Below are 23,649 nucleotides of genomic sequence, written 5' to 3'. Positions count from 1 at the left end.
CATTCATCTCATATGGGCATTTCAATCCGTTAGAAAAGTAAACGAAATTAGATTTACAATCTTAGCAAAAGAGCTTCTTCAATTTTTTAACATCAACAAAATTGAGTTTCTCATCGGGAAAAAAATATTTAATAAAGAGTAACCTCATAGTATTGTGACACAATTTTGTTAGGTCATTGGTAGTTTATGAACTTTAATTTTAGTATAATACATGTATGACAAGTAATTTGTTTAAGGATCAACATTATGAACAATATCCCTTGTACCTTTCAGATGGTTTGAAGTATAGATTGTGTGTTCTTCTTGTGCATCTATGAGTTACTGAAATGTGTTGTGTTTTCGTGGTTTGTATGAGTCGTTTATTCAATTTTGAAAGTCAATTGCCTCCATCTGTATAGTTTTGTCAATGCTCTATTTAAATATTAGAGATTTGTAGAAAAAAAGAAAGATAATTAATGGATAAGTAGTTACCAAAAAAAATAGTTAAATAAACTCACCACGGTTGATTTTCATTGTACATATCAAAACTCTTCATCTCATTCATAGAGACAAAATACACATCTCGAAACACCATTATCTAAAAAAAAATCCCCTCATTGTTAAATATCTCCCTCGAAATTCGAAGTTGTCAAAAAGAAAATCTAAAACTCTTCCCCCATCAACATTAATCTTCTTTGTCTCAAATTGACTGATCTTCATTTGAATCTAGGCACCTATTTTTCTTTATCTGTATTACGATTAATTTGTTTGTATTTGTTTTATTATTTTTGTTGGTTTCCATATATCTTTTAATTTGCTATTTGTAAATTCATAGTTTGTTTATAGGATATGAATTAGAATATTTAATTTGTTGTTTTTTTAGCCCCTTTCTATTTTCTATAGCTTCCTTGGTACATGGCCCACGTATTGAGCCTATTGTTATTATTTGTATATATTTGTATGTGCCTAATACTTTTTAAGTAACCCAAGATCATTTGTTTTTTTTAGGCACTTGGGCTAATAATTTACAAATCATATGATTTTTTTCTTCTTTCTTTTAAAGAAAAAGAGTGAATCAAACGAGCATGAGAGAATTTTGATAACTATTTTAAGGTACACATTTTAGTTATTATTTCAAGTTTTTGACACACATAAAAAAAAACCTCGAGTACAACGTGAAACTCACAACCGTCGATTTTCATCGCACGTAATCCAACCCTCAAACACACATCTCGAGACACCCTAATCTGAAAAAATAAGAATCCCCTCGTTATCAAATTATATCAATCTCCCTCGAGATCTGAAACTCTTCGTCTCGAAATCAAACCGTTCGATCTTTATCAGAATCTGGGTACGTTTCTATTTATCATTCGTTTTTTAATTCATCTAAATTTATAATAATTTTGTTTCTTGGGTATGAATTAAACATTTTATTATATGTAAAAAAAAATTGTGAAAAGCAGGGCATGAGTTATTTGGATAACTGAGTTATTATTATCACAAAAAAAAAAAAAAAAATGGGCACTTTAGTTTCGGAGAATAATAAGGAGATTATTATAGTAAAGGAAGGGGAGAAAAATGTAGTTAAAGAGTCGAGTGAGGGTGAACAAAGTGGAGGTGAGAGTCTTGCAACTGTAAGCGGTATGACTATAAGTGTAGCTGATGCTGTTCCAATAAGTTGTAGTAGTGGTAGTGGTAGTGGTGTTAGGATTGCTGAAGTTCCTGTTACTAGTAGTAGTAGTAGTGGTATTGTAAGGGTGCCACCGGAGAAAAGGTCGCTGTATAAGTTTGGGCAAAGAACTTCTAACTTTCGTGGAGTTACGAGGTAATTTATTTTGTTTGTTTTTTATTTATATGGTTGGTTTTAGGAAATTTTGTGATGCGAATTATGTTATTTGATTAACAGACACAGATGGACTGGGAAATATGAAGCTCACCTTTGGGATAATACTACTATAAGTGAAGGCCGAAAGCGTAAAGGAAAACAAGGTACAGTTTAGTAGAGAGTTTAAGATGCTTTTTGTGTTGCTGTTTAAGTAAAGCCTAATCTCTATGGTCCAAGTTTGTGTTATTTCATTTAGATAACTAAGTCGAAATGCTGGCTGAGTTTGATATATACCATGATTTAGGATATTAGATTGAAGGCAATGTTTTTTGGGAAAATTTGCATTTTTTGTTACTGAAATAGGGAGTCTTTGTCATGGTAGTTTGATTACTTTGTGATTAAGATGACATATCACCAGTTGCCTATGTGGAGTTGAGGACGTGATTTTTTGTTATGACTTGATGTCATCTCTTGTGGGTAAACCTTATTAGCTAAGCCTATGATTTCCTATTTGCACAGCAAAGTAACGTTATTTTTAAGTGTCAAAGTGAGAATCGCACTGCATCTTGGAATATGGTTATCTGATTGTATTGTCACACCTTGCATTAGATGTAATGATTCTCTGCTGTATATATGTAAGAAAGTACAAGGTACATCAATCGTGGATCTTAGTCGTGGCTTCAAACTAGGATTGCTGATGTTTGCAGCCTGTAAAATATGTAGTTTATATCTAAAGTAACGGTTCTCCTTGTACTGATGGATCATGTATTTGTCTTCTTTTGTCTCATGTGGCAATGACGTTGGCGAACTTGCTACTGCAACTGTTTTCCAGTATATCTAGGTCAGTAATGTTGCCTTGGATCCGGACATACTTATATTGTGGCTTGATTTAATTCTCAACATAGTAGCCATTGTGCATGCATGCAGGTGGATATGAGACTGAGGAGAAAGCGGCGCAGATATATGATCTTGCAGCTCTGAAGTATTGGGGAGCAAATGCTAATACAAAGCTGAACTTTCCAGTGTGTTCCTTGACTGTCTGGTTTTATCCTTCATTTATTTAGCGTTTCTCGGTTGGTGTGCATACTTTATTTGCTTATAAGTAACCACTAGATTTGGCTCTGCATATAAATTGGTGCCAAGGTTGAATACAGTGTGGTTGTTCCCCCAAAAAAGAAGTTTTAGAAAATGGCTGCTACTTGTTCCACTAAATATTGTGAATATATAGTAATGCTTATTTGGAATATAGAAAATCTTGAAAAACAGATTTTAAGTCCGGAACCTGAATTATATATGGCCTCCAGGAGACAAGTTGTTTGAGTATTGGTTTATGAAGCTTTGTGTGTTGCATCTTTGGGAACCATTGAAAAACTGGTAGATAACAAATTTCCCCTCTTTCCTTTCCTGTTTATAGATTTCTAACTATGGGAAAGAGATCGAGGAAATGAGGAGCATGTCACGAGAGGAGTATGTCAATTCTCTCAGAAGGTGATGTAGAGAAGCTTGACTGATTTTGAGTTGTAGTTCTTGGTCCTTGAAATGTTGCAGAGGCTCATTTATGGGTTTCACTGTTGCAGGAATAGCGTTTGTTTTACAAGAGGCTGTTCCATTTACAGAGGAGTGACCAGGTTATTTATTTATTTTTATTCTTATTAATCCGAGTTTCTTTCCTGGTAAGTGTTGGTAATCAAAGAATCAAACGGACCAACCCAGTGCACGAGGCTCCCACGCATGTGGAGATGCCATTTCTGCTGACTGAACGTGTGACCTTTGTGGTCACATAGGTGCAATCTTAACATTACGCCAAGTCCCGCCCTCCAACCCAAAGAATCACTGCAGTTAATTTAGAAGCGTACATCTAACTAGAGATGTAGCTTTAGTTTGAGGGATCTACAACTGAATAGGTAGATTGTGAGTGGTGTATTAATTTGCTAGCGGCAAGCTATGTGTACGTTTATGTGTTTCTAGAGTCTATGATTAAGAAGCTCACTTATTAATGAAACTGCTAGCAGACAAAATGTTGGGCGGAGATGGCAAGCTCGGATTGGTCGAGTCGCAGGTGGTAAAGATATCTACCTTGGAACATATGGTGAGTGTTTTAGTTACACTATCATGCTCTTTTAACTTCTCATAGTGAATCACAGCTGCTTTTTAGAAACTGAATATTTAGAAATTGATTATTGTATTACTATTGTCATTATTATTAGTTTATTTTTATTTTTATTTTTTGTTTTGATCAGACACCGAAGAAGAAGCTGCGGAGGCATATGACATTGCTGCAGTTAAACTTCGAGGCATGAACGCGATCACAAATTTTGACATCAGTAACTACTACAAAGAAGGCACAAAAGAGTTGGATGTTATCCCAATCAAAAGTATGGAAGAAGAAAGTTCCACCATGAGAATCAGATATTTTAAACTCAAACCATAAGAAATTAGTTGTCGTGCTCTGTAGTAGTGAGAGTGAAAGCAGTAGAGACTTGGAAAAATTTGGTCATATTTGTTTCTTTTTTAGGAGAATTTGTGAACGCAGGGAGCTGTTGTAACTAAATTATACATATGCTCTTTAATTTAAACTTTATTACATTGTTGTCTCTATCCCTCTCCCTCTCAGATGATTCGGTTTCAGTGAGGGTTTTCTGTATTAGTAGAGCATGAAAAACTAATCTCTCTATTGAAAACCTACACTCAAACCTCTAAAATCATTCAGATACATGCCCATATGGTAAAAACTGGACTTAATGTTGTACATTTTCTTGTAAGCAAGCTTCTCGCATCGGTAGCCACGTTCCATATTGATTATGGAGCTAAAATCTTTAGCGAGATCGAAAACCCATGTTCAATAGCGAGATCGAAAACCCAAACTTACTCCTATTCAATACGTTGAGAGCTCAGGGAATTTTATTGGATCAGTTTACATTTATATGTACGCTCAAAGCTTGCGCGCGGGAAGTCGCTGTGGGTACTGGTGTGACCATTCATAGTGTAGTTCTTAAGTCTGGATTTGATTATTATATTGATGTAAGAAATTCTCTTTTGAGTTTTTATTCTTCTTGTCAAAGAATCGGAGATGCCCACCGATTATTTGATATGTTTACTGAAGAAAGGGATTTGGTTTTTTGGAATACTTTGATGGGTGGTTATATTAAGATTTCTCAACCGGTTGCAGTGACGAATTTGTTTACAGAAATTTGGATATGGAATAAAATATATTATTGAGTTAAAAAAAACACAGAAAAACAAATCCCATTACTTAATGATTGAGTGTGATAAAAAAAAAAAAAAAAAAACACAAATCAATTTTTCAAGTTTAAAATATCAACATTTTTTTACTATACCATTATTCTTTCACATGTGGCAGTTAAAATAAAAAACATACTTAAATTTTCTTCATGTATAGAAATTCACCCATTAGGTTTAGAGGCCATCATAACTGGGATACGAGAATAATTAATGATCTAAGCATATATGATTATGTCATATATCAACTTCCTCCAAGGTATTCTCTAAGAGGCCTCACCATCACAACCATAGTACAAAATATCATGATATATCATGAAATTTTACAATAAATATCAAGATTTCAACAAAATATATATAAATATTACAATAAGTTTAGAGATATATACAACTACAAATATTAGTGATATTTCAATGATATTTTTAATATTTTATGATATATTGTGATATTTGGCTATATTTTGTTTATATAACAATTTTATTTAATATTTACTATTATATTTTAAATAAATATAAATGATATATCGTGATATATCAAAAAATATCTACAATATTTGTCGATATTTTAAATATATCAACAATATTTGCATATCAAACAATGTAAAATATCCCTAAAAATGGAGATATATCCACAATACATATCAAAAAATTGAGTATCGATAAACACCCATATTCTGATATTTTGTAATATGATCACAACAATATTACCTTGGAAATCGCCCTTCCAATATCCATCAAAATTCATATGAGGCAGAAAAGATAATTTTATGCTTTCCCTCGTGTAGGAACGTGAAAGACTTCTTGCATATTCCCTCATAGGCACAAAATCCACCCATTTGGTTTAGATGCTATGAAGTAACATTCATCTCATATGGGCATTTCAATCTGTTAGAAAAGTAAATGAAATTAGGTTTACAATCTTAGCAAAAGAGCTTCTTCTATGTTTTAACATCAACAAAATTGGGTTTCTCATCGGGAAAAAAATATCAAAAGTATGGAAGAAGAAAGTTCCACCATTAGAATCAGATATTTTAAACTCAAACCATAACAAATTAGTTGTCGTGCTCTGTAGTAGTGAGAGTGAAAGCAGTAGAGACCTGGAAAAATTTGGTCTTATTTGTTTCTTTTTTAGGAGAATTTGTGATCGCAGAGAGCTGTTGTAACTAAATTATACTAGCATGCGAACCGAGTTTTGCGCACCGGTTTTTTTAAAGTAGCCGGTGCACATGTGGTATTTTAATTAAGGAAATTCAGCCCACGAATCATTCTAAGTTGATGCTTAATAGCTTCACGTATATATATAATGTATGTATATGCTCTGTAAGACCAGGTCACTTATCTTCAAGTGAGCAATTATTATATACGCTACCCTGTCCCATAATATATGTTTGGGCTGGAGGATTGAGATTTGATTCAGAGTAAAGCTTCTTTTCCGTGACACAACAATCGATTTTATTGTCAGATTTCTAAATGGATTCATAGATAATTGTCTGAAATAACTCTGGTTCACAATCGTTTTTAGATGAGACAGCGCTCTTTAATACCAAAAGGAATGATGCTCTACTTATATATATATTTAAATTAGATGAGCCTCCCATAAGTTGTTTAATGAAATGCACATCAAGGATGAAGTTTCTTGGACTGCATTAGTTTCGGGTTATGCCCAATTTGGAAAAGCGAACCAGACAATTGACTTATTTGAAAGAATGTTGGACAATGACTTGAAACCTGATGGTGTTACCTTCATTGGTGTTCTTTCAGCCTACAGTAGAGCTGGATTGGTCGAGAAAGGACTCAAGTATTTTCAATCTATGATAAAGGAGCACGTCATTGTACTAATTCACGATCACTTTACATGTATGATTGATCTTTTAAGTTGTGCTGGGAGGTTACAAGAAGCAAAAGAGTTCATAGGACGAATGCCTTTTTCAACCTGATGCAATTGGATGGGCAACCATGCTAAGCTCATGTAGACTTCACTGTAACGTGGAAATTGGGGAATGGGCTACTGACTCTATTAAGATCATTAAGCAGCTTCTGCAGCCTAGTTGTTGTTATATATTCCCACATTTTCGTCTTTATGCTGCCGACATATACCGATAATTTGAGATTTTAAATTTCATATTGAGATATCTCTTGATTCTTTGAGAAGTTAATAATCGAAGAATGATTGCTCATTGCTCGCATGGATGATGACTTAGGTACAGAATGTCTTGATATGCTAATTTCTATCGATGGGCTACTACTGTCTTCATCTTGGCACACTCATGAGCATTACATGTATCCTGTGTTTTACCTTACATGTATCCTGTGTTTTACCTTCTGAATTTGTTGCCATTTTAATTGGGTACTTTTGTTTGCCTTATTGGACTCCACATGGGCATGATACCTGTATTACTTCAAACTACGAGGAAAGTCGAGATACTACCTGTGGAATGTAGTAGAGGTCAGTCTTTGCATCTTGGACTTAAACAGTTGTATATCAGTTTCACCACTATAAAGTATAGGGAGGATGCTCTGAAGGACATACCTATTGACTGCATGGTTTTAGAAAAATTATTGTGGATATTGTTCATCTTCTAAATATATTTGGACGTGATTTATGTATGTCACTTGTCTTGCTCGAGGACAAAGAAAATATTTCTGCAAAGCTTGACAAAAATACTTTGATATGGAAGGTTTCAAATCAGATATCTTCCAGTTTCTACAGTTTCAAGAAGATGTTAAAGGAAGGGAGTTTTGTTCTCCCTGATGCCTCCTGTGTGAGCTTCAGAGAAGTTGCCTTTCCAGCAGTACCAATAGTTACCAGGACAGGGTTCCTTAAATACCTCCTAGCAAGTCTTTCCACAGCTGGTGGCATATATAGTTGCACTAAACATATAAGTAGTTCTGTAAATCCTCTTCTCGTCCAGCTCTTCATTCTCATTCTCAGGTTTCAAATTGCTAGAAGGCATAACATCTAACACCCAGGGCCGGCCCTGAGATTTGAGAGGCCCTAGGCGAGTTCTCAAAGTGGGGCCTTAAGCTTTAACAAAAGAAAGAAAGAAGAAAATTATATAGGCAAAAAAAAAAAAAAAAAAAAAAAAAAATTTATTTTGAAAGTAGGAGAAATGAAATCTAACCCCACCAAGTCACAAACTAATTATATCAAGTAAAATATCATCGAAAATTTCCCGTCTCCACGGTTTAGGCCAAAAATCAGTTATTACATTTGCATAGTCAAGCTCCTCTGCCAAAGCTTTTTCAATAGATAGCATAGCTAATCCATTTAATCTATCTTGGCACATGGTCGATCGAAGGTAAGACTTAATCATCTTCAACTTTGAAAAGCTCCTCTCCTTGAGAAGCAAATCAGAACGGGTATAGTTAATAATATTCTATAAGCAATCCACGCATTTGGAAAGCAACTAGCCCTTAAGTTCAAATGGTTTAGCACTTCAATTGCTTTCTTTGTGTCATCTGGTAAAACTTCTTTCAAGAGTTGCAATTCCAAAAATAACTCTATCCCACAATATCGAAAATGTTGTCATGTTTGAAACTCGCTAAGTTGTCACAAGAAGCCTTTAAACTATCTCTGTTTATAGACTTCAACTTCTCCAAATTAAACAAGAACCCAAAATGTTTCTCATATACTTGAAACTGTTCAAACCTACTCTTAAGAGAAGAAATAGCTTGGTCAACAATAAAAATGAAGTAGTTGACTCTAAATTATTCTTCAAATTTGGTGTGGCACCTCTTTATCCGCATTTTCATCAAATTGTCTCTTTCTACGAATGATACGTTTTTCACGAAAAATAGGCTCAATTTGCATAGCACTTGCAACTTCTTTAGCTTCTATCATTGCTTCTTCAAATCCGGTTTCTCTATACTTTTCAAAAAAAGAAATCAACCTTTGCAGTTCACTAATAGCGACATCAATCTGCATATCTTCAGTTTGTAAGAGTTTGCTAACAACATTAACACCATTCAATATCGTGTGCCAAACAATCATACCAATCAAGAACTCAAAATTCTCAATATCATGTGTGGCTAGAGACTCAGCTTCACTCTTAGTCTTCGGATCATCACTAGTATCCATTAATTCAACTAAAGCATCTCTTATCTGTGGAGCTTGACTTCTAATTGCTTTAACACTTTCCACACGACTTTCCCAACGTGTTTGTGACAATGCCTTCAAAGTAAGATTGGGACCTCTTTTCACATGTTCTTTGAAAACTTCCCACCGTTTTGTAGAAGAAGAAAACAATGTATATACACGTTGCACCACTCCGAAAAAGGACACAGCTTTAGAGCAAGAGTTAGCCGTATCACACAATGCAAGATTTAGACTATGGCAACCACATGGCGTATAAAAAGCTCTAGGATTTATTTCGAGCAATCTTTTTTGTACGCCTTTGTGTTTGCCTTTCATATTAGATCCATTGTCATAGCCTTGTCCCCTTACATCATTAATATCAAGTTGAAGAGTGCTCAATACTGACTTTCAGCTCATTAAAGAGTCCCAAACCCGATGTATCGCCCACCTTCATAAATTCTAAAAAGAACTCTTCAATCTTAACTGGATTTGTTGAGACATCCACACATCGTATCACCAGCGACATTTGTTCTTCATGGCTTACATCTGGAGTGCAATCAAGAATAACTGAAAAGTACTTAGCCGCTTTAATTTTCTTAAGAATTGCATTTTTCACCTCACCTGCAAAAAAAATTATGATAACTCTTATAGTAATAGAATGTCACGGATTATCTACCCAAAAGAAAATGCATTAATAACGTCACCTGCTAACATCTGAATTAGTTCATTCTGAATGTTGTGGCCAAGATAATAATAGTGAATTTCATGACTTTCAATACGTCGGATGTGCTCTTGCAATATTGGATCAAATTCTGTAATCATTTCAATCATGCTAAAAAAAATGCCGTTGTTTTCTTCCTTAATCTTCTCATTGTCCCCGCGAAATGCCAAAGTATTTTTAGCAAGAGCTTTCACAAGAGCAAGTATCCTCAATAATAGTTGTCTCCAATGTTCTTTTTCTCGATTGATTTGTTGCTGCACACTCTTATCGATTGTTTCATTCTTTCCTAACCTATTTTCTAACTCACACCAACTATTCAAGTGTCTTTTGTGCTCAGCACTTTGTTCATGTTTTTGAAGCTTTTCACCAAGATTTTTCCAATTTGAACATCCTTCACTATCCAATTGAGAAAGCCTTCCTCGTTGCTTGAATAACTTACAACAAAAACAAAATACCCTGTCTACCGAATGAGAATAAACAAGCCACTTTCGATCCTGCTTCAAACCATTATCCATACGTCGCACGTAGTGAAAGGTTGAAAAATGTCTACCCTCATCATCTCTAGGAAAATCAGTAATATTGTCTCTTATTGGATCTTTTTCGACCAAGAAATCCCTATATTTCTGATCAATCTTATCCCAATTTGCTGGATCAAAATAGTTTGTCGGTCCATATTCTCCATTCTCATTCATAGCTTCATTAGGTTCTTCTTGACTTTCAATATTCATTGTCTCTTCATCTTCAGCATTTACTCTATCTTCTAATTCAACATTATTCATCTCCTCTTTAGCTTCAACATTTGATCTTTCTTCAAATTCATCATTCCCCCTCTCGTCATGTTCCATATTCACTATATTTTCAAGCTCCTCATGCGCAACATCTTCATTAGAAGTCTCTATTTGTCCACTAGTAGAAAGAAATTTAAGAATACTTCCCGTCTGAGATTGAGCAAGTTCTTCTTGTTTTTGCTTCTTTTTTCTCTTAGCACTACCGATGGATATTTTCTAGCTACTCATGATACTAACCACTCAAAGAATTTCTGAACAACAAAGACTAGCAAGTCGGACAACTAGCTTAGAATACTTTTCAAACTTTTGAGTCATTCAAAATATAGCATATATAAAAAGCGAAAAATTCAATCAAATTCATGTAAGATTATTGCTATGAAAAATTCAATCAAATTCATATAAGATTATTGCTACAAACAATTCAATCAAATTCATCCAATTTAAAAAAAAAACAATAAATAGAGAATTGAGAAGGGTTAAGAGAACATACAAAGCATGTATATTGGGAGCACCTCTGCTAAGCGTAGTAATCTTGTTTGTAACTCCTCAAAGACTAGGTTCTCTCTTCTATTTATTTTTTTTTTTTCTCTGTTTCTTTTAAACTAACCTTAAACCCTTAGTTTTTTTTTTTTTTTAGAAAATACCGAAATAGGAAACCTCCGGGAGACCGAATATAACCGTAAGTTTTGAATTAGTTTTGTTTTTTGTTGGTGACCCGAATATAACCCGTAAGGTTTGAATTAGTTTTGTTTTTTTTGTTGGTATCGGGCTTAAATCGGTTAGGTCAATTGGTTTTGGGTCAATCTAATATTTGGGCTTTTATTTCTTTAAATCAGTTGGGTCAATCTAATATTTGGATATAGGCTTTATTAGATAGTGGGTAGAGAATTAGGGGCCTTTTTTTTTGTCAACAAGTGGGGGCCCTAGGCGGTCGCCTAGTTGGCCTTGCCCCAGAGCCGGCCCTGCTAACACCCCAACAACCTGAGGCTCAAAACCCACGTCAATCATTCTATCAGCTTCATCTCGTACCACATAATTACACTGATTCAAAACCGTATACTGCCTCTCCAAACAATCAATAAGATGACCAGGAGTCGCAATAACAACTTCACAACCCTGTCTAATCTTAAACCCCTGTTCCTTAATCAACTGCCCACCAACAATAGACACAACCTTAATACCCAAATAATGTGCAAACTTAATAGCCTCATCCTCAATTTGTTGTGCAAGAACAGCATAAGGACCCTCAGCCTGCATAAAAGAATCAACAATACATACCTCCCATTTTGTCCCCAAGCCCTAAAGCAGAAGCGAGTTTAGGCAAATCCTTTCTCGAAGGATTCTCCATTACCAACTTTCTCAAAAATTCCAGATCAAACTTAGAAACAATTCCGAACCCAACCACCACCTGCAAAAGTAGCAACCTCAACATGCCCAACTCCACCATTACCTTTCTCACTCTGAATCTTCGCCTTCCACTTCTCCACAACACTCAAAGCTCTCTTCGCTATCTTCCCAGCAACAGGCATTGTCTTATCCTCATTAGGAAACAAAGCTGAAATAACCGTCCCAGGCCACACGCCCACCTTCTATCCGAAAGCCCAACTTTAATAACATCCTTCTTATCAATATACTCCTCCACAACATCCAAAACCAATCTCGGCGAATCCACCTCTTCCCCAACCGCAGATCCAATCTCACTCCTTAATACGTGGCACACCTATACAAGACATATATACAGATGCACACACTAAATCTCCTAAAACTTATATACAGACTACGAAGAAAAGTAGTCTTAATACTTATTTTCCTAAAACCCTCTGGTATAATGAAACAATGTTCTTAACATATTGGTGCACAGTAGTTAACATCCTGTATAATGAGATCGCAAAGAACTTTCAATTAAGTGGAAGACAATGAGCAAATAATGAGTTTAATGTACGTATAATATCCCTTTAAATAACAAAAATATATAAGTAAAACAACTTCAACATATAACTTGAGTGCATTTTCGTATGTCGTCCTGCACTCCTTCGTTTATGTCATGACTCTATTGATGAGAAGCCTTATGAATTCAATCAATCTTGTAGTAAGAATAATTTTAAATCTCATTATTTATTATTTCAATATTTTATTTCCAAGTATTAGGGAATGAGTATGTTACTTGAATTTCTACACATTGTTTTTTGGCATTTGGTTCTTCATCCTTTTGTTTTATTTTGATGCCTTGTTTTTAAGATAGTAATTGAATAGGTTAGTAGTAGAGCGAAACGTTAGCTATGACTATTACTAGGGTATGAAAGGAAGCTAAAGTTTCACAACTTGCTTAGGCAATAAACTGCAACAGTAAAATTTTAACAATGCATTATAACCAACAATAAAATTTGTACTTACCTTTTCAATTTTGTCTAATTTTAGGACGGTTAATGAGCTATCTTTTCCATTTTCACAGTTGTACTTTGTTATTCTGACTTCAAATTCATATTCTTTGCCAATTGGTTTTTCTAATATTTCAGAAACCAAGTCGAAGCCATTTTGCTGCATAGAATATTTTAATATCATCGTGCAAGATTTTTTGTAAATAAATGTAATTTTAAAGAGTTAAAGCTAATTAATACCTGTTTCTCAATTCCAATAGTTCATCTAAAGGACGTTGCAACAAATATTCGGCATCATCATCAAACACTGTTATCAACTTTTTGCATGTTGAATCTTCTATTTCAAATTGGACTTTGTACCTGCATAGAATGTAATTACTTTAGTCTCTATGATAATATTTGTAATCTTTTTAATAATATTTGTTACAATACCTTTTTGTTGGTTGTTTCATTGAAATGGAGCAATAATCACACCACCATTCTGGATATTTTAGTTGTAGTTTTCTTCTGCACTGGTCGCTTTCACAACAGTTGTAATGCCAATTGTATTTGTTGTAAATATCTGATATTTTGGCTTTAAATTTGTACCTTTTCCCCTATACATTGATAATTTCAAATTTTGTTAAACAGTAAAACAATAATTGAAAAGTAGAATTATACATGAACTTGGATAAAGGCAGGAACTTACCACTGATGAAGTACTCATTAGCAATGTATCAATTTCTTCTAAATTTTTCACTCGAATTGCCTCTGTTGCATAGGTAGATGACTTTTTTCTTGAAATTGGCAACACTGCTCGTGGATTGTTTGAACTGCATTTTACATGAGAGATATGTCATAAACTTTAAAGTATGTATATGATTTTTTCTTGTGAAATAAGTAATAGTTACCTATTATTTAATGTACGAGCATCATATGTTCCCAAGTTTATATACACCTTTGTCGCCGGGGTTGCTTGGAGTACATATTTACCTGAAGCCCAATAACTTTGTACACTAGCCAATATGCCGGCTAGTGGCCGGCTTATTACATTAATAGTTGATTAGCTCGAGCACAATAACAGATTATGAAGAAGTTATGAAGAACGCACATCCTTAACACTATTAGATAATATTACTAAGTAAAATTGCTTTTTCTTGGAGGAGGGGTTTTAAGCCATGCTTCTTATATTTGCGCTCCGGAATCCAACCAAAGTTTTGAAATTGTTTTGGGCATATAAGCATATTTGTGATAGGACGTGCCATTTTTTAAAGTTGACTTTGGATAACATGCCATAATTGCATAGAAACATTATTGATAGGACTGGTTTTCCTTTCCAACTCTTGAATTTGCTTTTAAGAGATGGCAAAACATGGTGCTTGCATATTAGCATTGGGCCACCATTGGTACACGGTACACATAAGTTTTAGTCTAGGAATTGATAGCTCTGTTGTCCTACCTGCCCCTTGATGTACGTGCAGTCTTGAATCATTTGGTGTTGTGAATTTCCTTGGAATATAAGACATAATACCAAGCAAAAGGGAAAGCTAGGAGTTCAGACTAATGACTTAAAAAAATTAAAATTTTCAACCGAAACAAAAGGAAATGGGTAACGTTCCAACCTTATATGAAAAATGGCTTGAGAGTAATGGGTTTCTTCACAGTAGACCTGTCATATATGGAAAATACTGGATTTTTTTTTTTTCCGATAAATGAAAATACTGGATTCCAACAAAAGTATTAACACTTTCAATTACAACATAAGTAAATATTGATTATTAAACCCTATAGGATTACAAAATGATCGTCAACCATGAATCAACTTTGACAATTAAAAAAATCATCATGAAATTATAACCATGACACCCTGCTATGTTCATTAGAAACCTCACTGGAGGCCTTACTATACAACGTTAGTATTTTAACCAAATGCTTCAGCTGTCTTCTGCGGTTTTCTCCACCAAAGCATGTTGTTTCGTGGCATCAACTATTTCCTTTTCATTATTCTTTCCCACCCTGCTACCTTCTTTCCATTGCATGTCAGTAACACTGGTTGCTTCCTTGTGAATTGGTTTGATGAATATAGTAGCGACGTCAACCAAATATAGGTATAGCTGCAAGTTAAATACACAACAAAAGAGAGCCACAAAAATTACATCCAAGAATCCTGATGTTTAGCATTGCTAAAATCCATCTACGAAAAAAAAACAATGTTATTTCTTTGCTGAATTTAACTACAATATTTTCAAAACCTAAACCAAAATGAACATCCAAAAGACAATATTGAACAATTTGAAATATGAAAATCAGTCGTCTTATAACTCAAAACTCTAACCTACGACAACAAATTAAATTCATGTTGGTGATTAGGTATATGAATGTACTAATAATAAAGTGTATCTCTCAGTGTAGTCTGTGGTAGACCTAACCTGTTGTGTATTGGGCCTGAAAACCAGATGATCGGATCAGAGAGCATATGTAGTTGTCTGAGTGCACTTTGTATACTTGAAATTCTTCAACCTTTGTGTCCAAGAAGTTCTGTAGAAGAGAAGATATGTAAAATTTTTGAAAGAAGGATTTTGGTCCCAACTTGCTTTTCGTCCCAACTGAAAGAAAAATCATCATCGTCTGCACCAAGAGTGTGGCCATTGGACTGGATGTATGCCAAGTATGAACTGTTTTGTGAAGTGTTATGAAGCCATGATGCACCGCAGAGAAGCCCATCCTGGTTAGAAATTGAAGTTAGTCATGTTATAGTAAGTTTTTGTGGGGATTAAAATGAAGGGTCTGAACTTTGATGGTAAGTGTTACATGATATCCTGAATAAGAGCAGTAAAATGGGCACGCCACCCCAAGAGAGTCACTATAAGAGCCCCTGTACCTATCCGCAAAATCAAACACCTGCATCAGTACAATTATAAATGTCATGAAACTTGAGGAGGTTAAATAAAGTTTCACTTTTCTCAATAAATCATAGTTTAGGAGATTTTACTTTCATTGCAGTCTGAACTCTGAAGTAGTTTGGAAGAGTACGAAGTTTTGGAGTCTTTGAACACAATTGACGCAGCTGCCAATGCAGCAGCAGTCTCTGTTGCAACATCCGAGCCTGGGTTCTGATTTGACATCTTGTATGCAACTAAGCCTTGCGTGGTGTGTCCATGTCTTCAGGTCTCTCCCAGCTTCGATGATCCATGTTGGGATCTCCCACCTGTGTAAGCAACAATCAAACTGTTTTAATTTGTACTTCAAAAACTTAGGAGTTTCAGAATTCAGAGTACAATCTTATCTTTCCATTTGCTATTGAGGTAGCATAAGGTGATTTTACTATAGGGCTTCGTAGTCTATGTCTCTGCTATTTTATCATTAGTTGGAGGAACGAATTGTTGAGCTCACTTGGACGTATAAAGTGTTCTCGGTAAATGCGGAGCAACATAAACTAAGCATCCAAGTAAGCTGCATTAACCAAAATATCATATTGAAAGCCATTTTCAAACTAATTAAAATCATATGTCCATTAAGGAGCCAGATTTCTATCAAGTATATGTGTAGGGGTGAGGGAATGTGGTACTTCTATCAAGTATATAGTCAGATTTCTAAAGCAGGAAGTGGAACATGCTTTGATTGCGGAAGCAAACAATCAGCTCATCAGTTAATGTTCATCACTGGAAATGGTTAACTATTTCTCAAATGAATCCAAAAAAAAAGTATCTCCTATAAATGAAAATGGTTTTCTTGTCACAAAAAGTCATGCAATTAGATATTATCCCTTTCTTGAGGGTGATTCCTACACATGCAAAATTTTGGAAAATTTTTACTCAATAGAAAGGGTCACCAAAAGAATGTATTCACAAACCCACCAGTACCCTAAATTTCATACGATATTTTACTGATAGGATTCTAATTGTAGTATGTATGTCAATATAAACCTAAGTGCACACACAAAAGTAGGTGTTTTTAGAGGTCCAAGCACATAAGAATATAAGATACACTATGATTGAAGAGTTGATATATGTAAAACTCATTATATTATATCATAGCGAGTACGTGCCAGTCTTCAAATCATTCAGAAGGCTAAAGTTATAATGTGCCTAGATTTTTTATAAGACATTTGTTTCATTTGAAAAACATATACTTAATAGTTATACATGCCTACTTGCCATATAAAAATTTTCCTTTTTATTTTTTTTTAAAAAAAAGGAAGTTCACAACTTAATTCTTTTGACATTCAAAAAGCCAATTTAAAATGTTTCATAAGCAACATTCAAACTGCAAATTTTACCTGATTCACTTGACATGGGTAAAACCAATAGGGATATACAATCAATGTACTAATAATGATCCACTTTATTATTTCAAATAATGATTCATTTTGCTACATTATAATGCACACAATAAAAAAGACGTAAACCTTCGAAAAAGAGAGACAGAGCACACACCAACACACCAACAAAGCAAGCTCGAATGGACCATCTCAAAGACTCGTTATTTATGGGAACAGAATCTCGAACCTCACATAATATTGATCCTTTATCCATGCAATTTCAAAAATGAGACGAATACATGTATTTACTGTTCAACTTTTCAGGACCCTAAATCAAAATAACAACATGATTAACAACGAATCAAAACAACATTGGGAACTTAACTGATGGACCTTGAATTTACCCCATCATTTGGGAACTTAACAAAATGAGAAATTAAATCCATCCATCTAACATAAACACAGAATTTCCCTTTGACATATTTGTGTTTTAGTACGATAATTAACTCTGAGCAACAACATCGAAGAATAAGTAAGCCACAATAAGATATCCCCTTCTCCAAAGCTTCCACGCCATTTACTATACTAATTCTCTTGATTAAGAAACTAAGTAACTCTTGACCATTGCTTTCTTCACAAACATAGTATGTGATTCATAGTCCTAGTTGTTAGTTTTACTCATAGACTTTCTGCTTAATTTGAGACTAAAAAGATAATTTGCTATCAGACACCGCATAAAACCATCATTACATTCCAATATTCCAACACCAATTAGAAATAGATCTAATTCATCTCAATATTCCAACTTCAAATGAATAATATCTAATTCAAGCAAGAAGCTGAAGTTGAAGAATGAAAAAGGACTTACCCTACTTTCAAGCTAGGCGAATATAAAGTTTTCCTTCAAGAGATGCAAACACATTGGAAGAGCGTTTACCAATGGATACCATTAGAAGAGCCGTATAATTTGCAAAAAAGGGTAACTACATGTTGATATCTTGAAATTTTGTTCAACACTATATAAACTTACTTAAGGACTTCGATCAAGAATGGTTCAAAACCCTCAGAACTTTTATGGAGTTTGTTAACACAAACGAACACTTTAGGTCCAGGAGTCATGGAAACTTTTGTTGGGAGGCCTCCATTTCTCTATAAATAGTTGAGGATCACCATTTAAGCTATCTTAGATTTACAAATGGGTAGTCTCCTTTCTTGTTTGGTCTCTAAGACTAAGTAGAATTGAGAAATCGCAACAAAATTGTAATGTTTTTACTTTTCATACAGTTAATACAAATTCCACTTACGAAAAAAAAAAGTTGCTAACACAACAAAACTATTAAATTATAGGGCAATTAAAACTCCAAATTCATTATCGTGAATTTGGACAAATGAGCAAAAACTTACAAACACCGTGCACAGTTCGGTTAAACGGAAAGTCCGGTTTACCAAGTTAGAATTGCGAGAACCCATTTGCAGATAACCTAAAAGGTTCATTAAAGTAAATTCACAGTTTCAAAGAAAGGTTTGGGTTGATAGTAACCAAAATCGAAATTCTAGCTCATCAATTGCACATACAAAGAACATTATGAACAACCAATATAATGGTAAATGAACCGAACATGACCTATATTGAAAGAATAACCCCAAATTAAGATCTAGAAATAAATAATCTATTCAAGTTTCACAGCAAATATCTTTATAAAACTATCAAATGGAAATACACACTTGGAAAAAATATCAAATAATGGAAATATTAAGAACCTGTTAAGTGAACCAAAAGCAATCTATTATAACTTAAAACAGAGCAATTTAAAGAAATGGGTAACTGAAAAGGGAAACTATGAAACAAAATGATATACTGGGAAATGCTAAGAGTTACAAAAGAGAAACTACTTGAAATGCGCAGTTTCAAGCTTTTAAGGGAGAGAATGTACAGACATTTTCTTTCCGACCGAAATGTTTAAGCCATGAGAGTATTCATAAAGCATAATCTTTGGAGATGGAGAGATTTAGGACTTTTTAAAGGGAAAAATAGAAAAAGGAATCTCCCCATAAAACCCTCGCTTCCTACAACTCGAAAACACGTCAACTTAATTCAATACTATTTCAAAATCAAACAACAATCACATTAGGATTATCTAACTCAAATATATCATGAAGCCCCAATTAAAGAAAGAGCTCAATAGGTAAAGACATTATCTCCGATTGGAACCTATATACTAACATTCAAATTTGTTCCTTAAAGTCACAAGCCAAAGCACTTTGGAAAGCATTGAACTATATTAAACAACATAATATCCAAAAGAATGTGATGCATGTGCTATCAATAACTTCTTGAATCTTTGGAGTTTTTGGAAGTTTTGGTCGCTTTTAAATGAATTGGAAATGAAGGTAATCCTCATCAAGGAAAGTTGACTTCTTAGTATAACGGATCTTAAGTGTACGTCGTCTGAAGATATTTGAAATGAAAACATGACATGGCTAAATCTATCGTAACATTTAGCTGGAAATGAATACCAGTTCCTACACTCGGCATTTAAGTATTCAAACAGGGTATTCATCTTGCGGGTGACCCTAGACATCCAAAAATCTTTAAAAAATCTGAATTTAGCTGGAAATGAATAATGGTTCCTACACTCAACATTTAAGTATTCAAACAGGGTATTCAACTTTGGTGACCCTAGACATCATATGGGAGGACAATCGTCATTACGTGGAATGATGAACTTCGAGGGAGCAGCGGAACACACGCTTGGCAAAGTACAATAAGCAAGTAGAGGAATGGCTGTGATAGGGTAAATAGTGGTGTTGATATATGCAAATCTCGAGCCGTTTCAACCTTCCACCATAACCATACCATATTGGGGCAATGTCTCTTGAGGAGAATTTCAACGAAACCCGAGCCCACGAAAGAACTTGATTCAGACGATCCGAAAGATTAATAGGAGCCAGACCCTTTAAAGGTGGGGGATGAGGCATGTAGTATATTGATCACCAACCACGGGCATGCATTTTGAATCCTGTTAGAATATCTTCATGTAATGAAACCATAGATCCATCCAATCTGCGAGAGTCCAAAAGTTATCGAAAACTTTAAAGGTAGAGCTATTTAAGTGAACATAGAGAACCAAAATGTTTTTAGTATGGATAAATGTATATTCCATATGAAGAAAGAACTAAGCAAGATCAACTACAAACGCGTGAAGCCATTGAAGCCAAGATACCTCCCTTCCCCAACCGACTTGTCCTCATAACCACAAATGATAACATGGATAGCTTCTTTAAAGAGAGTCTTAGGAGATCTTGGTGAGGGACACCACCATGTTCCATAAGAGTCGATGCAACAAAAACAGTGAGGCCCAAATCTTTTCTCCAGCTCATCTCGTGACATGAGCGATGACTTCTCATCATCAAATCTAGCACCTAATTATGATAGCAGAGAAGACTATCCATTCAGCATCTCAGTAGAAGCAATCTCTTCTTCTTCTTCTCCCAGATAGAGATTTTAGAGATGTAGCCGCTTTTGAGGGTTTTTTTTTTTTTTTTCAGAGAATTTGCATTGTTACACCGAAGACCTCCTCTTGTTCAGGAGTCAAATCAGCAGGTTTCCCATTGTAAATCATCTTCACTCCATGACCTTTTTTCTGTGTGTCAGAGAGACTTGAAACTTCAATAATGTTGGTAAGGTTATTGTAATAGTTTGATTTAATTTTGGAAGAAGAATAAGAGAGAGTTTGAAGAGATGATTTTTTTTTCTAGAGTTGCAATTGAAAAGAGATTATGGAAAGGGGTTTTGTTTTTTATCTATTTTGGTTTGTACAATTGAAATAGGCAAAAAAAGGCGTATAATTCCTTTTTTTATGCCGAATTATTGTAAAATATGATGTGTCAGTCTTAGAGAAAAAAAGGGGGCTGACGTGGGTCACTGGGAGCATTTTCCACTACTCAGTATTAATGGTCTTTGATTAGCACATATCACTCAAATTTATTGAATGTATATATTTAGATAGATGTACCTGAGAACAATCTGACTGTTGTTGAAGTTACAGTTATAATATCTCTTGGGCCATTTTTTATTAGGACTTGTGGTATTTGTTTAATCCGATCTCCTCATAAAGTAATTTCCAAGCATTCCATTCTAACAACAAATAAGGGAACAAAGTTCAAAATATACCATTGGTGATTAGTTGGTTTATTAAATAGTAGAGTATCATTAATACGAAAAAACATACCTCTCATTATCAATGTAGATTGATTTTTTATCTGATTGTCCCATTCTTGTGTGAACATTTTTTTGCAATTCACCGATGTTGTTGTAGAATCCAATGACATCTGAATAAGGTTAACTTTATTGGTAAGCCTATGAAAATTTTACCAATAAACGAACTAATGTACTTTGAAAAAAAAATGTTAGAATTACTAGTAAGAAATTTGTCTTGCTTATCTCGTGGGGCTAATTTCTTGAAATCGACAAAGCTAAATAGTTGTCATGGAATTGATGTTTCATTTGAAATATTCCTCATGGTTGTATACTTCTCAAATGTTATCTTGTTTTTATTGTTCACAGGACAGTAAGACCTAACGTTTTTAACAGTGAATTTTTCCAAATGTACCATTGAACCATCTTGAACTTTTTCCTTAAGCTATGGATAGATCTCCATAGGTATAGATGCATTGATTTGGTCACCCTGTATGAATGAAAAAAATAATAGATATAAATCTTAAAGTGATAAAAGAGATGTTGAATAAGTGTGGTGCTTACTTTTTCGTTAATAAGGATCATATTCTTAATTACTATATCCTTACTTAACAATGTCTCATTTCCAACCAGATAGTGGTCTCAGCTTCTATCAATATATTCTTACTCTGAGCTTCAAATTCATAACTGACTTGGTGACTTGCTTTATCAAATTGTAATGAGTTGTCATGTCTAAATGCTGCAACATTATATAATGTTAGATCGACCGAGAACATATAAGTAGGAGATTATCTTTTCAAAGTTAATATAATTAACTAAAAAATAAATATAAAATGAAAACAAAGGTATGTCCAATGAAGTAGTAAAACTATAGTGATTTCAAACACTTGGCATATATAGAAAATGGGTGTGTATATTCCACTCTCCTTGTAATTTTATCCTCCGTTTTAATATTCCACAGAAAACATGTCTTTCGTGCTTAAAGTCTGTTGTACAAGTAATTTGCAAGCAAACGAACTAAATGCTGAACAAAGTCTCAGTCACATGAGAGAGAAATTTTCCTCAGTACTTGAAGTTACAGCAGACAAACTTGTCCCAAGTCTCCACTGTGGTCTACTGGTTGTTGGGCTTATGCTACAGATCTTGAAACACTTTTCTTCTTTTTCTCTTCTATTTGATTATCCATTGAATCTTATTTTTATTGCTTACAATGATATTGTTCCTAGCTAGGTCGGTCATCTATCTGGAATTCCATCTCTTATTTGGTTTCTGGTACCGGTTTCAGTTCCTTTGTTCAAATCAATGTCTATGTCAGACATCCCTTTCCGGTTGTCCTGTCCTGTTCAATCCGTTCTTCTTCTGTCTGAGGCAAAGGCGAACCCCTCAAACGGAAATGCCCAGAACAGAAGAGTCGCAGCCCTCAGCTATTATTCAAATACGGTATCACAACATTAACATACTGATCACACCTAATATCAATGATTAAAGGTATACTCTTCTTTTTGAAGGAGTTTTTATGTGGTTTGACAATTTTGCTTAGTGCATTATTGAAATTTCAATAGATGGGACTCGAGAGAAAATAAGTATAGTATAATCTCATAAAGCTTAATAGTCTCTCTAAGGAACTCCAGGAAGCATACACCTATTTATGACTGTTGCAAACCTCCAAGTTTTATTTAGGCGAGACCTAAAAATAGAGGACGTAGATTTAAACAGAGAAGAAATTACGCTCAAACTCTAATCTTGACATCATTGAATTGTGTTTGATCCAAGCCAAAAATCTAGAACATCTCATATCTTGGATTGACATTTAAAAATTCCACGTTAACTTTGGGAGCCCATCTAAAACTTGTAACAACTCCAAAAAAATAGTTTCTTAACTGTGCCACTCTGGTAATCAATCCAGGCCTTAGGAGCCTGATCACAGTCCTTTTGAAAATTCAACATATTTAGAATATTTAGAATTTAGAGTAACATATTTAGAGCCCAAGTCCTGCTTCCTAGTTAATTGTCACTCTGGTAGCCAATCCAGGCCTTAGGAGCCTGATCACAGTCCTTTTGAAAATTCAACATATTTATAATATTTAGAATATCTCAGAATATTTAGATAGAATCAGTACTTTACTTGGTCACAGTTAGACGTATGCTTACAAAAAGGTATGTATGAAGAAACTTGGACAGAAGTTTATCGAAAAAAAAAAGAAA

General features: G+C 34.4%; 1 protein-coding gene, 1 long non-coding RNA gene and 1 pseudogene across 2 annotated transcripts; 1 reads left to right on the top strand and 2 right to left on the bottom strand.

The window, feature by feature from the left end:
- The first annotated feature begins 1,191 nt into the window (after nt 1–1,191).
- On the top strand, nt 1,192–4,398 carry LOC147522611 (AP2-like ethylene-responsive transcription factor PLT2). Its single transcript, XM_086594357.1, has 9 exons — nt 1,192–1,330; nt 1,443–1,804; nt 1,886–1,968; nt 2,637–2,645; nt 2,732–2,826; nt 3,219–3,292; nt 3,382–3,432; nt 3,817–3,893; nt 4,045–4,398. The coding sequence occupies exons 2-9, from the start codon at nt 1,497–1,499 to the stop codon at nt 4,233–4,235; spliced, it is 888 nt and encodes a 295-aa protein (XP_086450483.1). The 5' UTR covers nt 1,192–1,330; nt 1,443–1,496; the 3' UTR covers nt 4,236–4,398.
- Nucleotides 4,399–8,175: 3,777 nt separating this feature from the next.
- LOC147522610 (uncharacterized) lies at nt 8,176–9,508 on the bottom strand (annotated as a pseudogene).
- A 5,203-nt stretch (nt 9,509–14,711) lies between these two features.
- On the bottom strand, nt 14,712–16,195 carry LOC147522609 (uncharacterized). The gene is made up of 4 exons (XR_015213168.1): nt 15,978–16,195; nt 15,797–15,886; nt 15,415–15,710; nt 14,712–15,099 (listed from the first exon to the last, which is right to left on the bottom strand). It is a non-coding gene; the product is annotated as an uncharacterized LOC147522609 (long non-coding RNA).
- Nucleotides 16,196–23,649: the final 7,454 nt, after the last annotated feature.

Source organism: Coptis chinensis, chromosome 1, assembly GCF_015680905.1.
Source record: "Coptis chinensis isolate HL-2020 chromosome 1, ASM1568090v1, whole genome shotgun sequence".
Taxonomy (NCBI): Eukaryota; Viridiplantae; Streptophyta; class Magnoliopsida; order Ranunculales; family Ranunculaceae; genus Coptis; species Coptis chinensis.
This window is presented reverse-complemented; position numbering and strand designations above follow the sequence as displayed.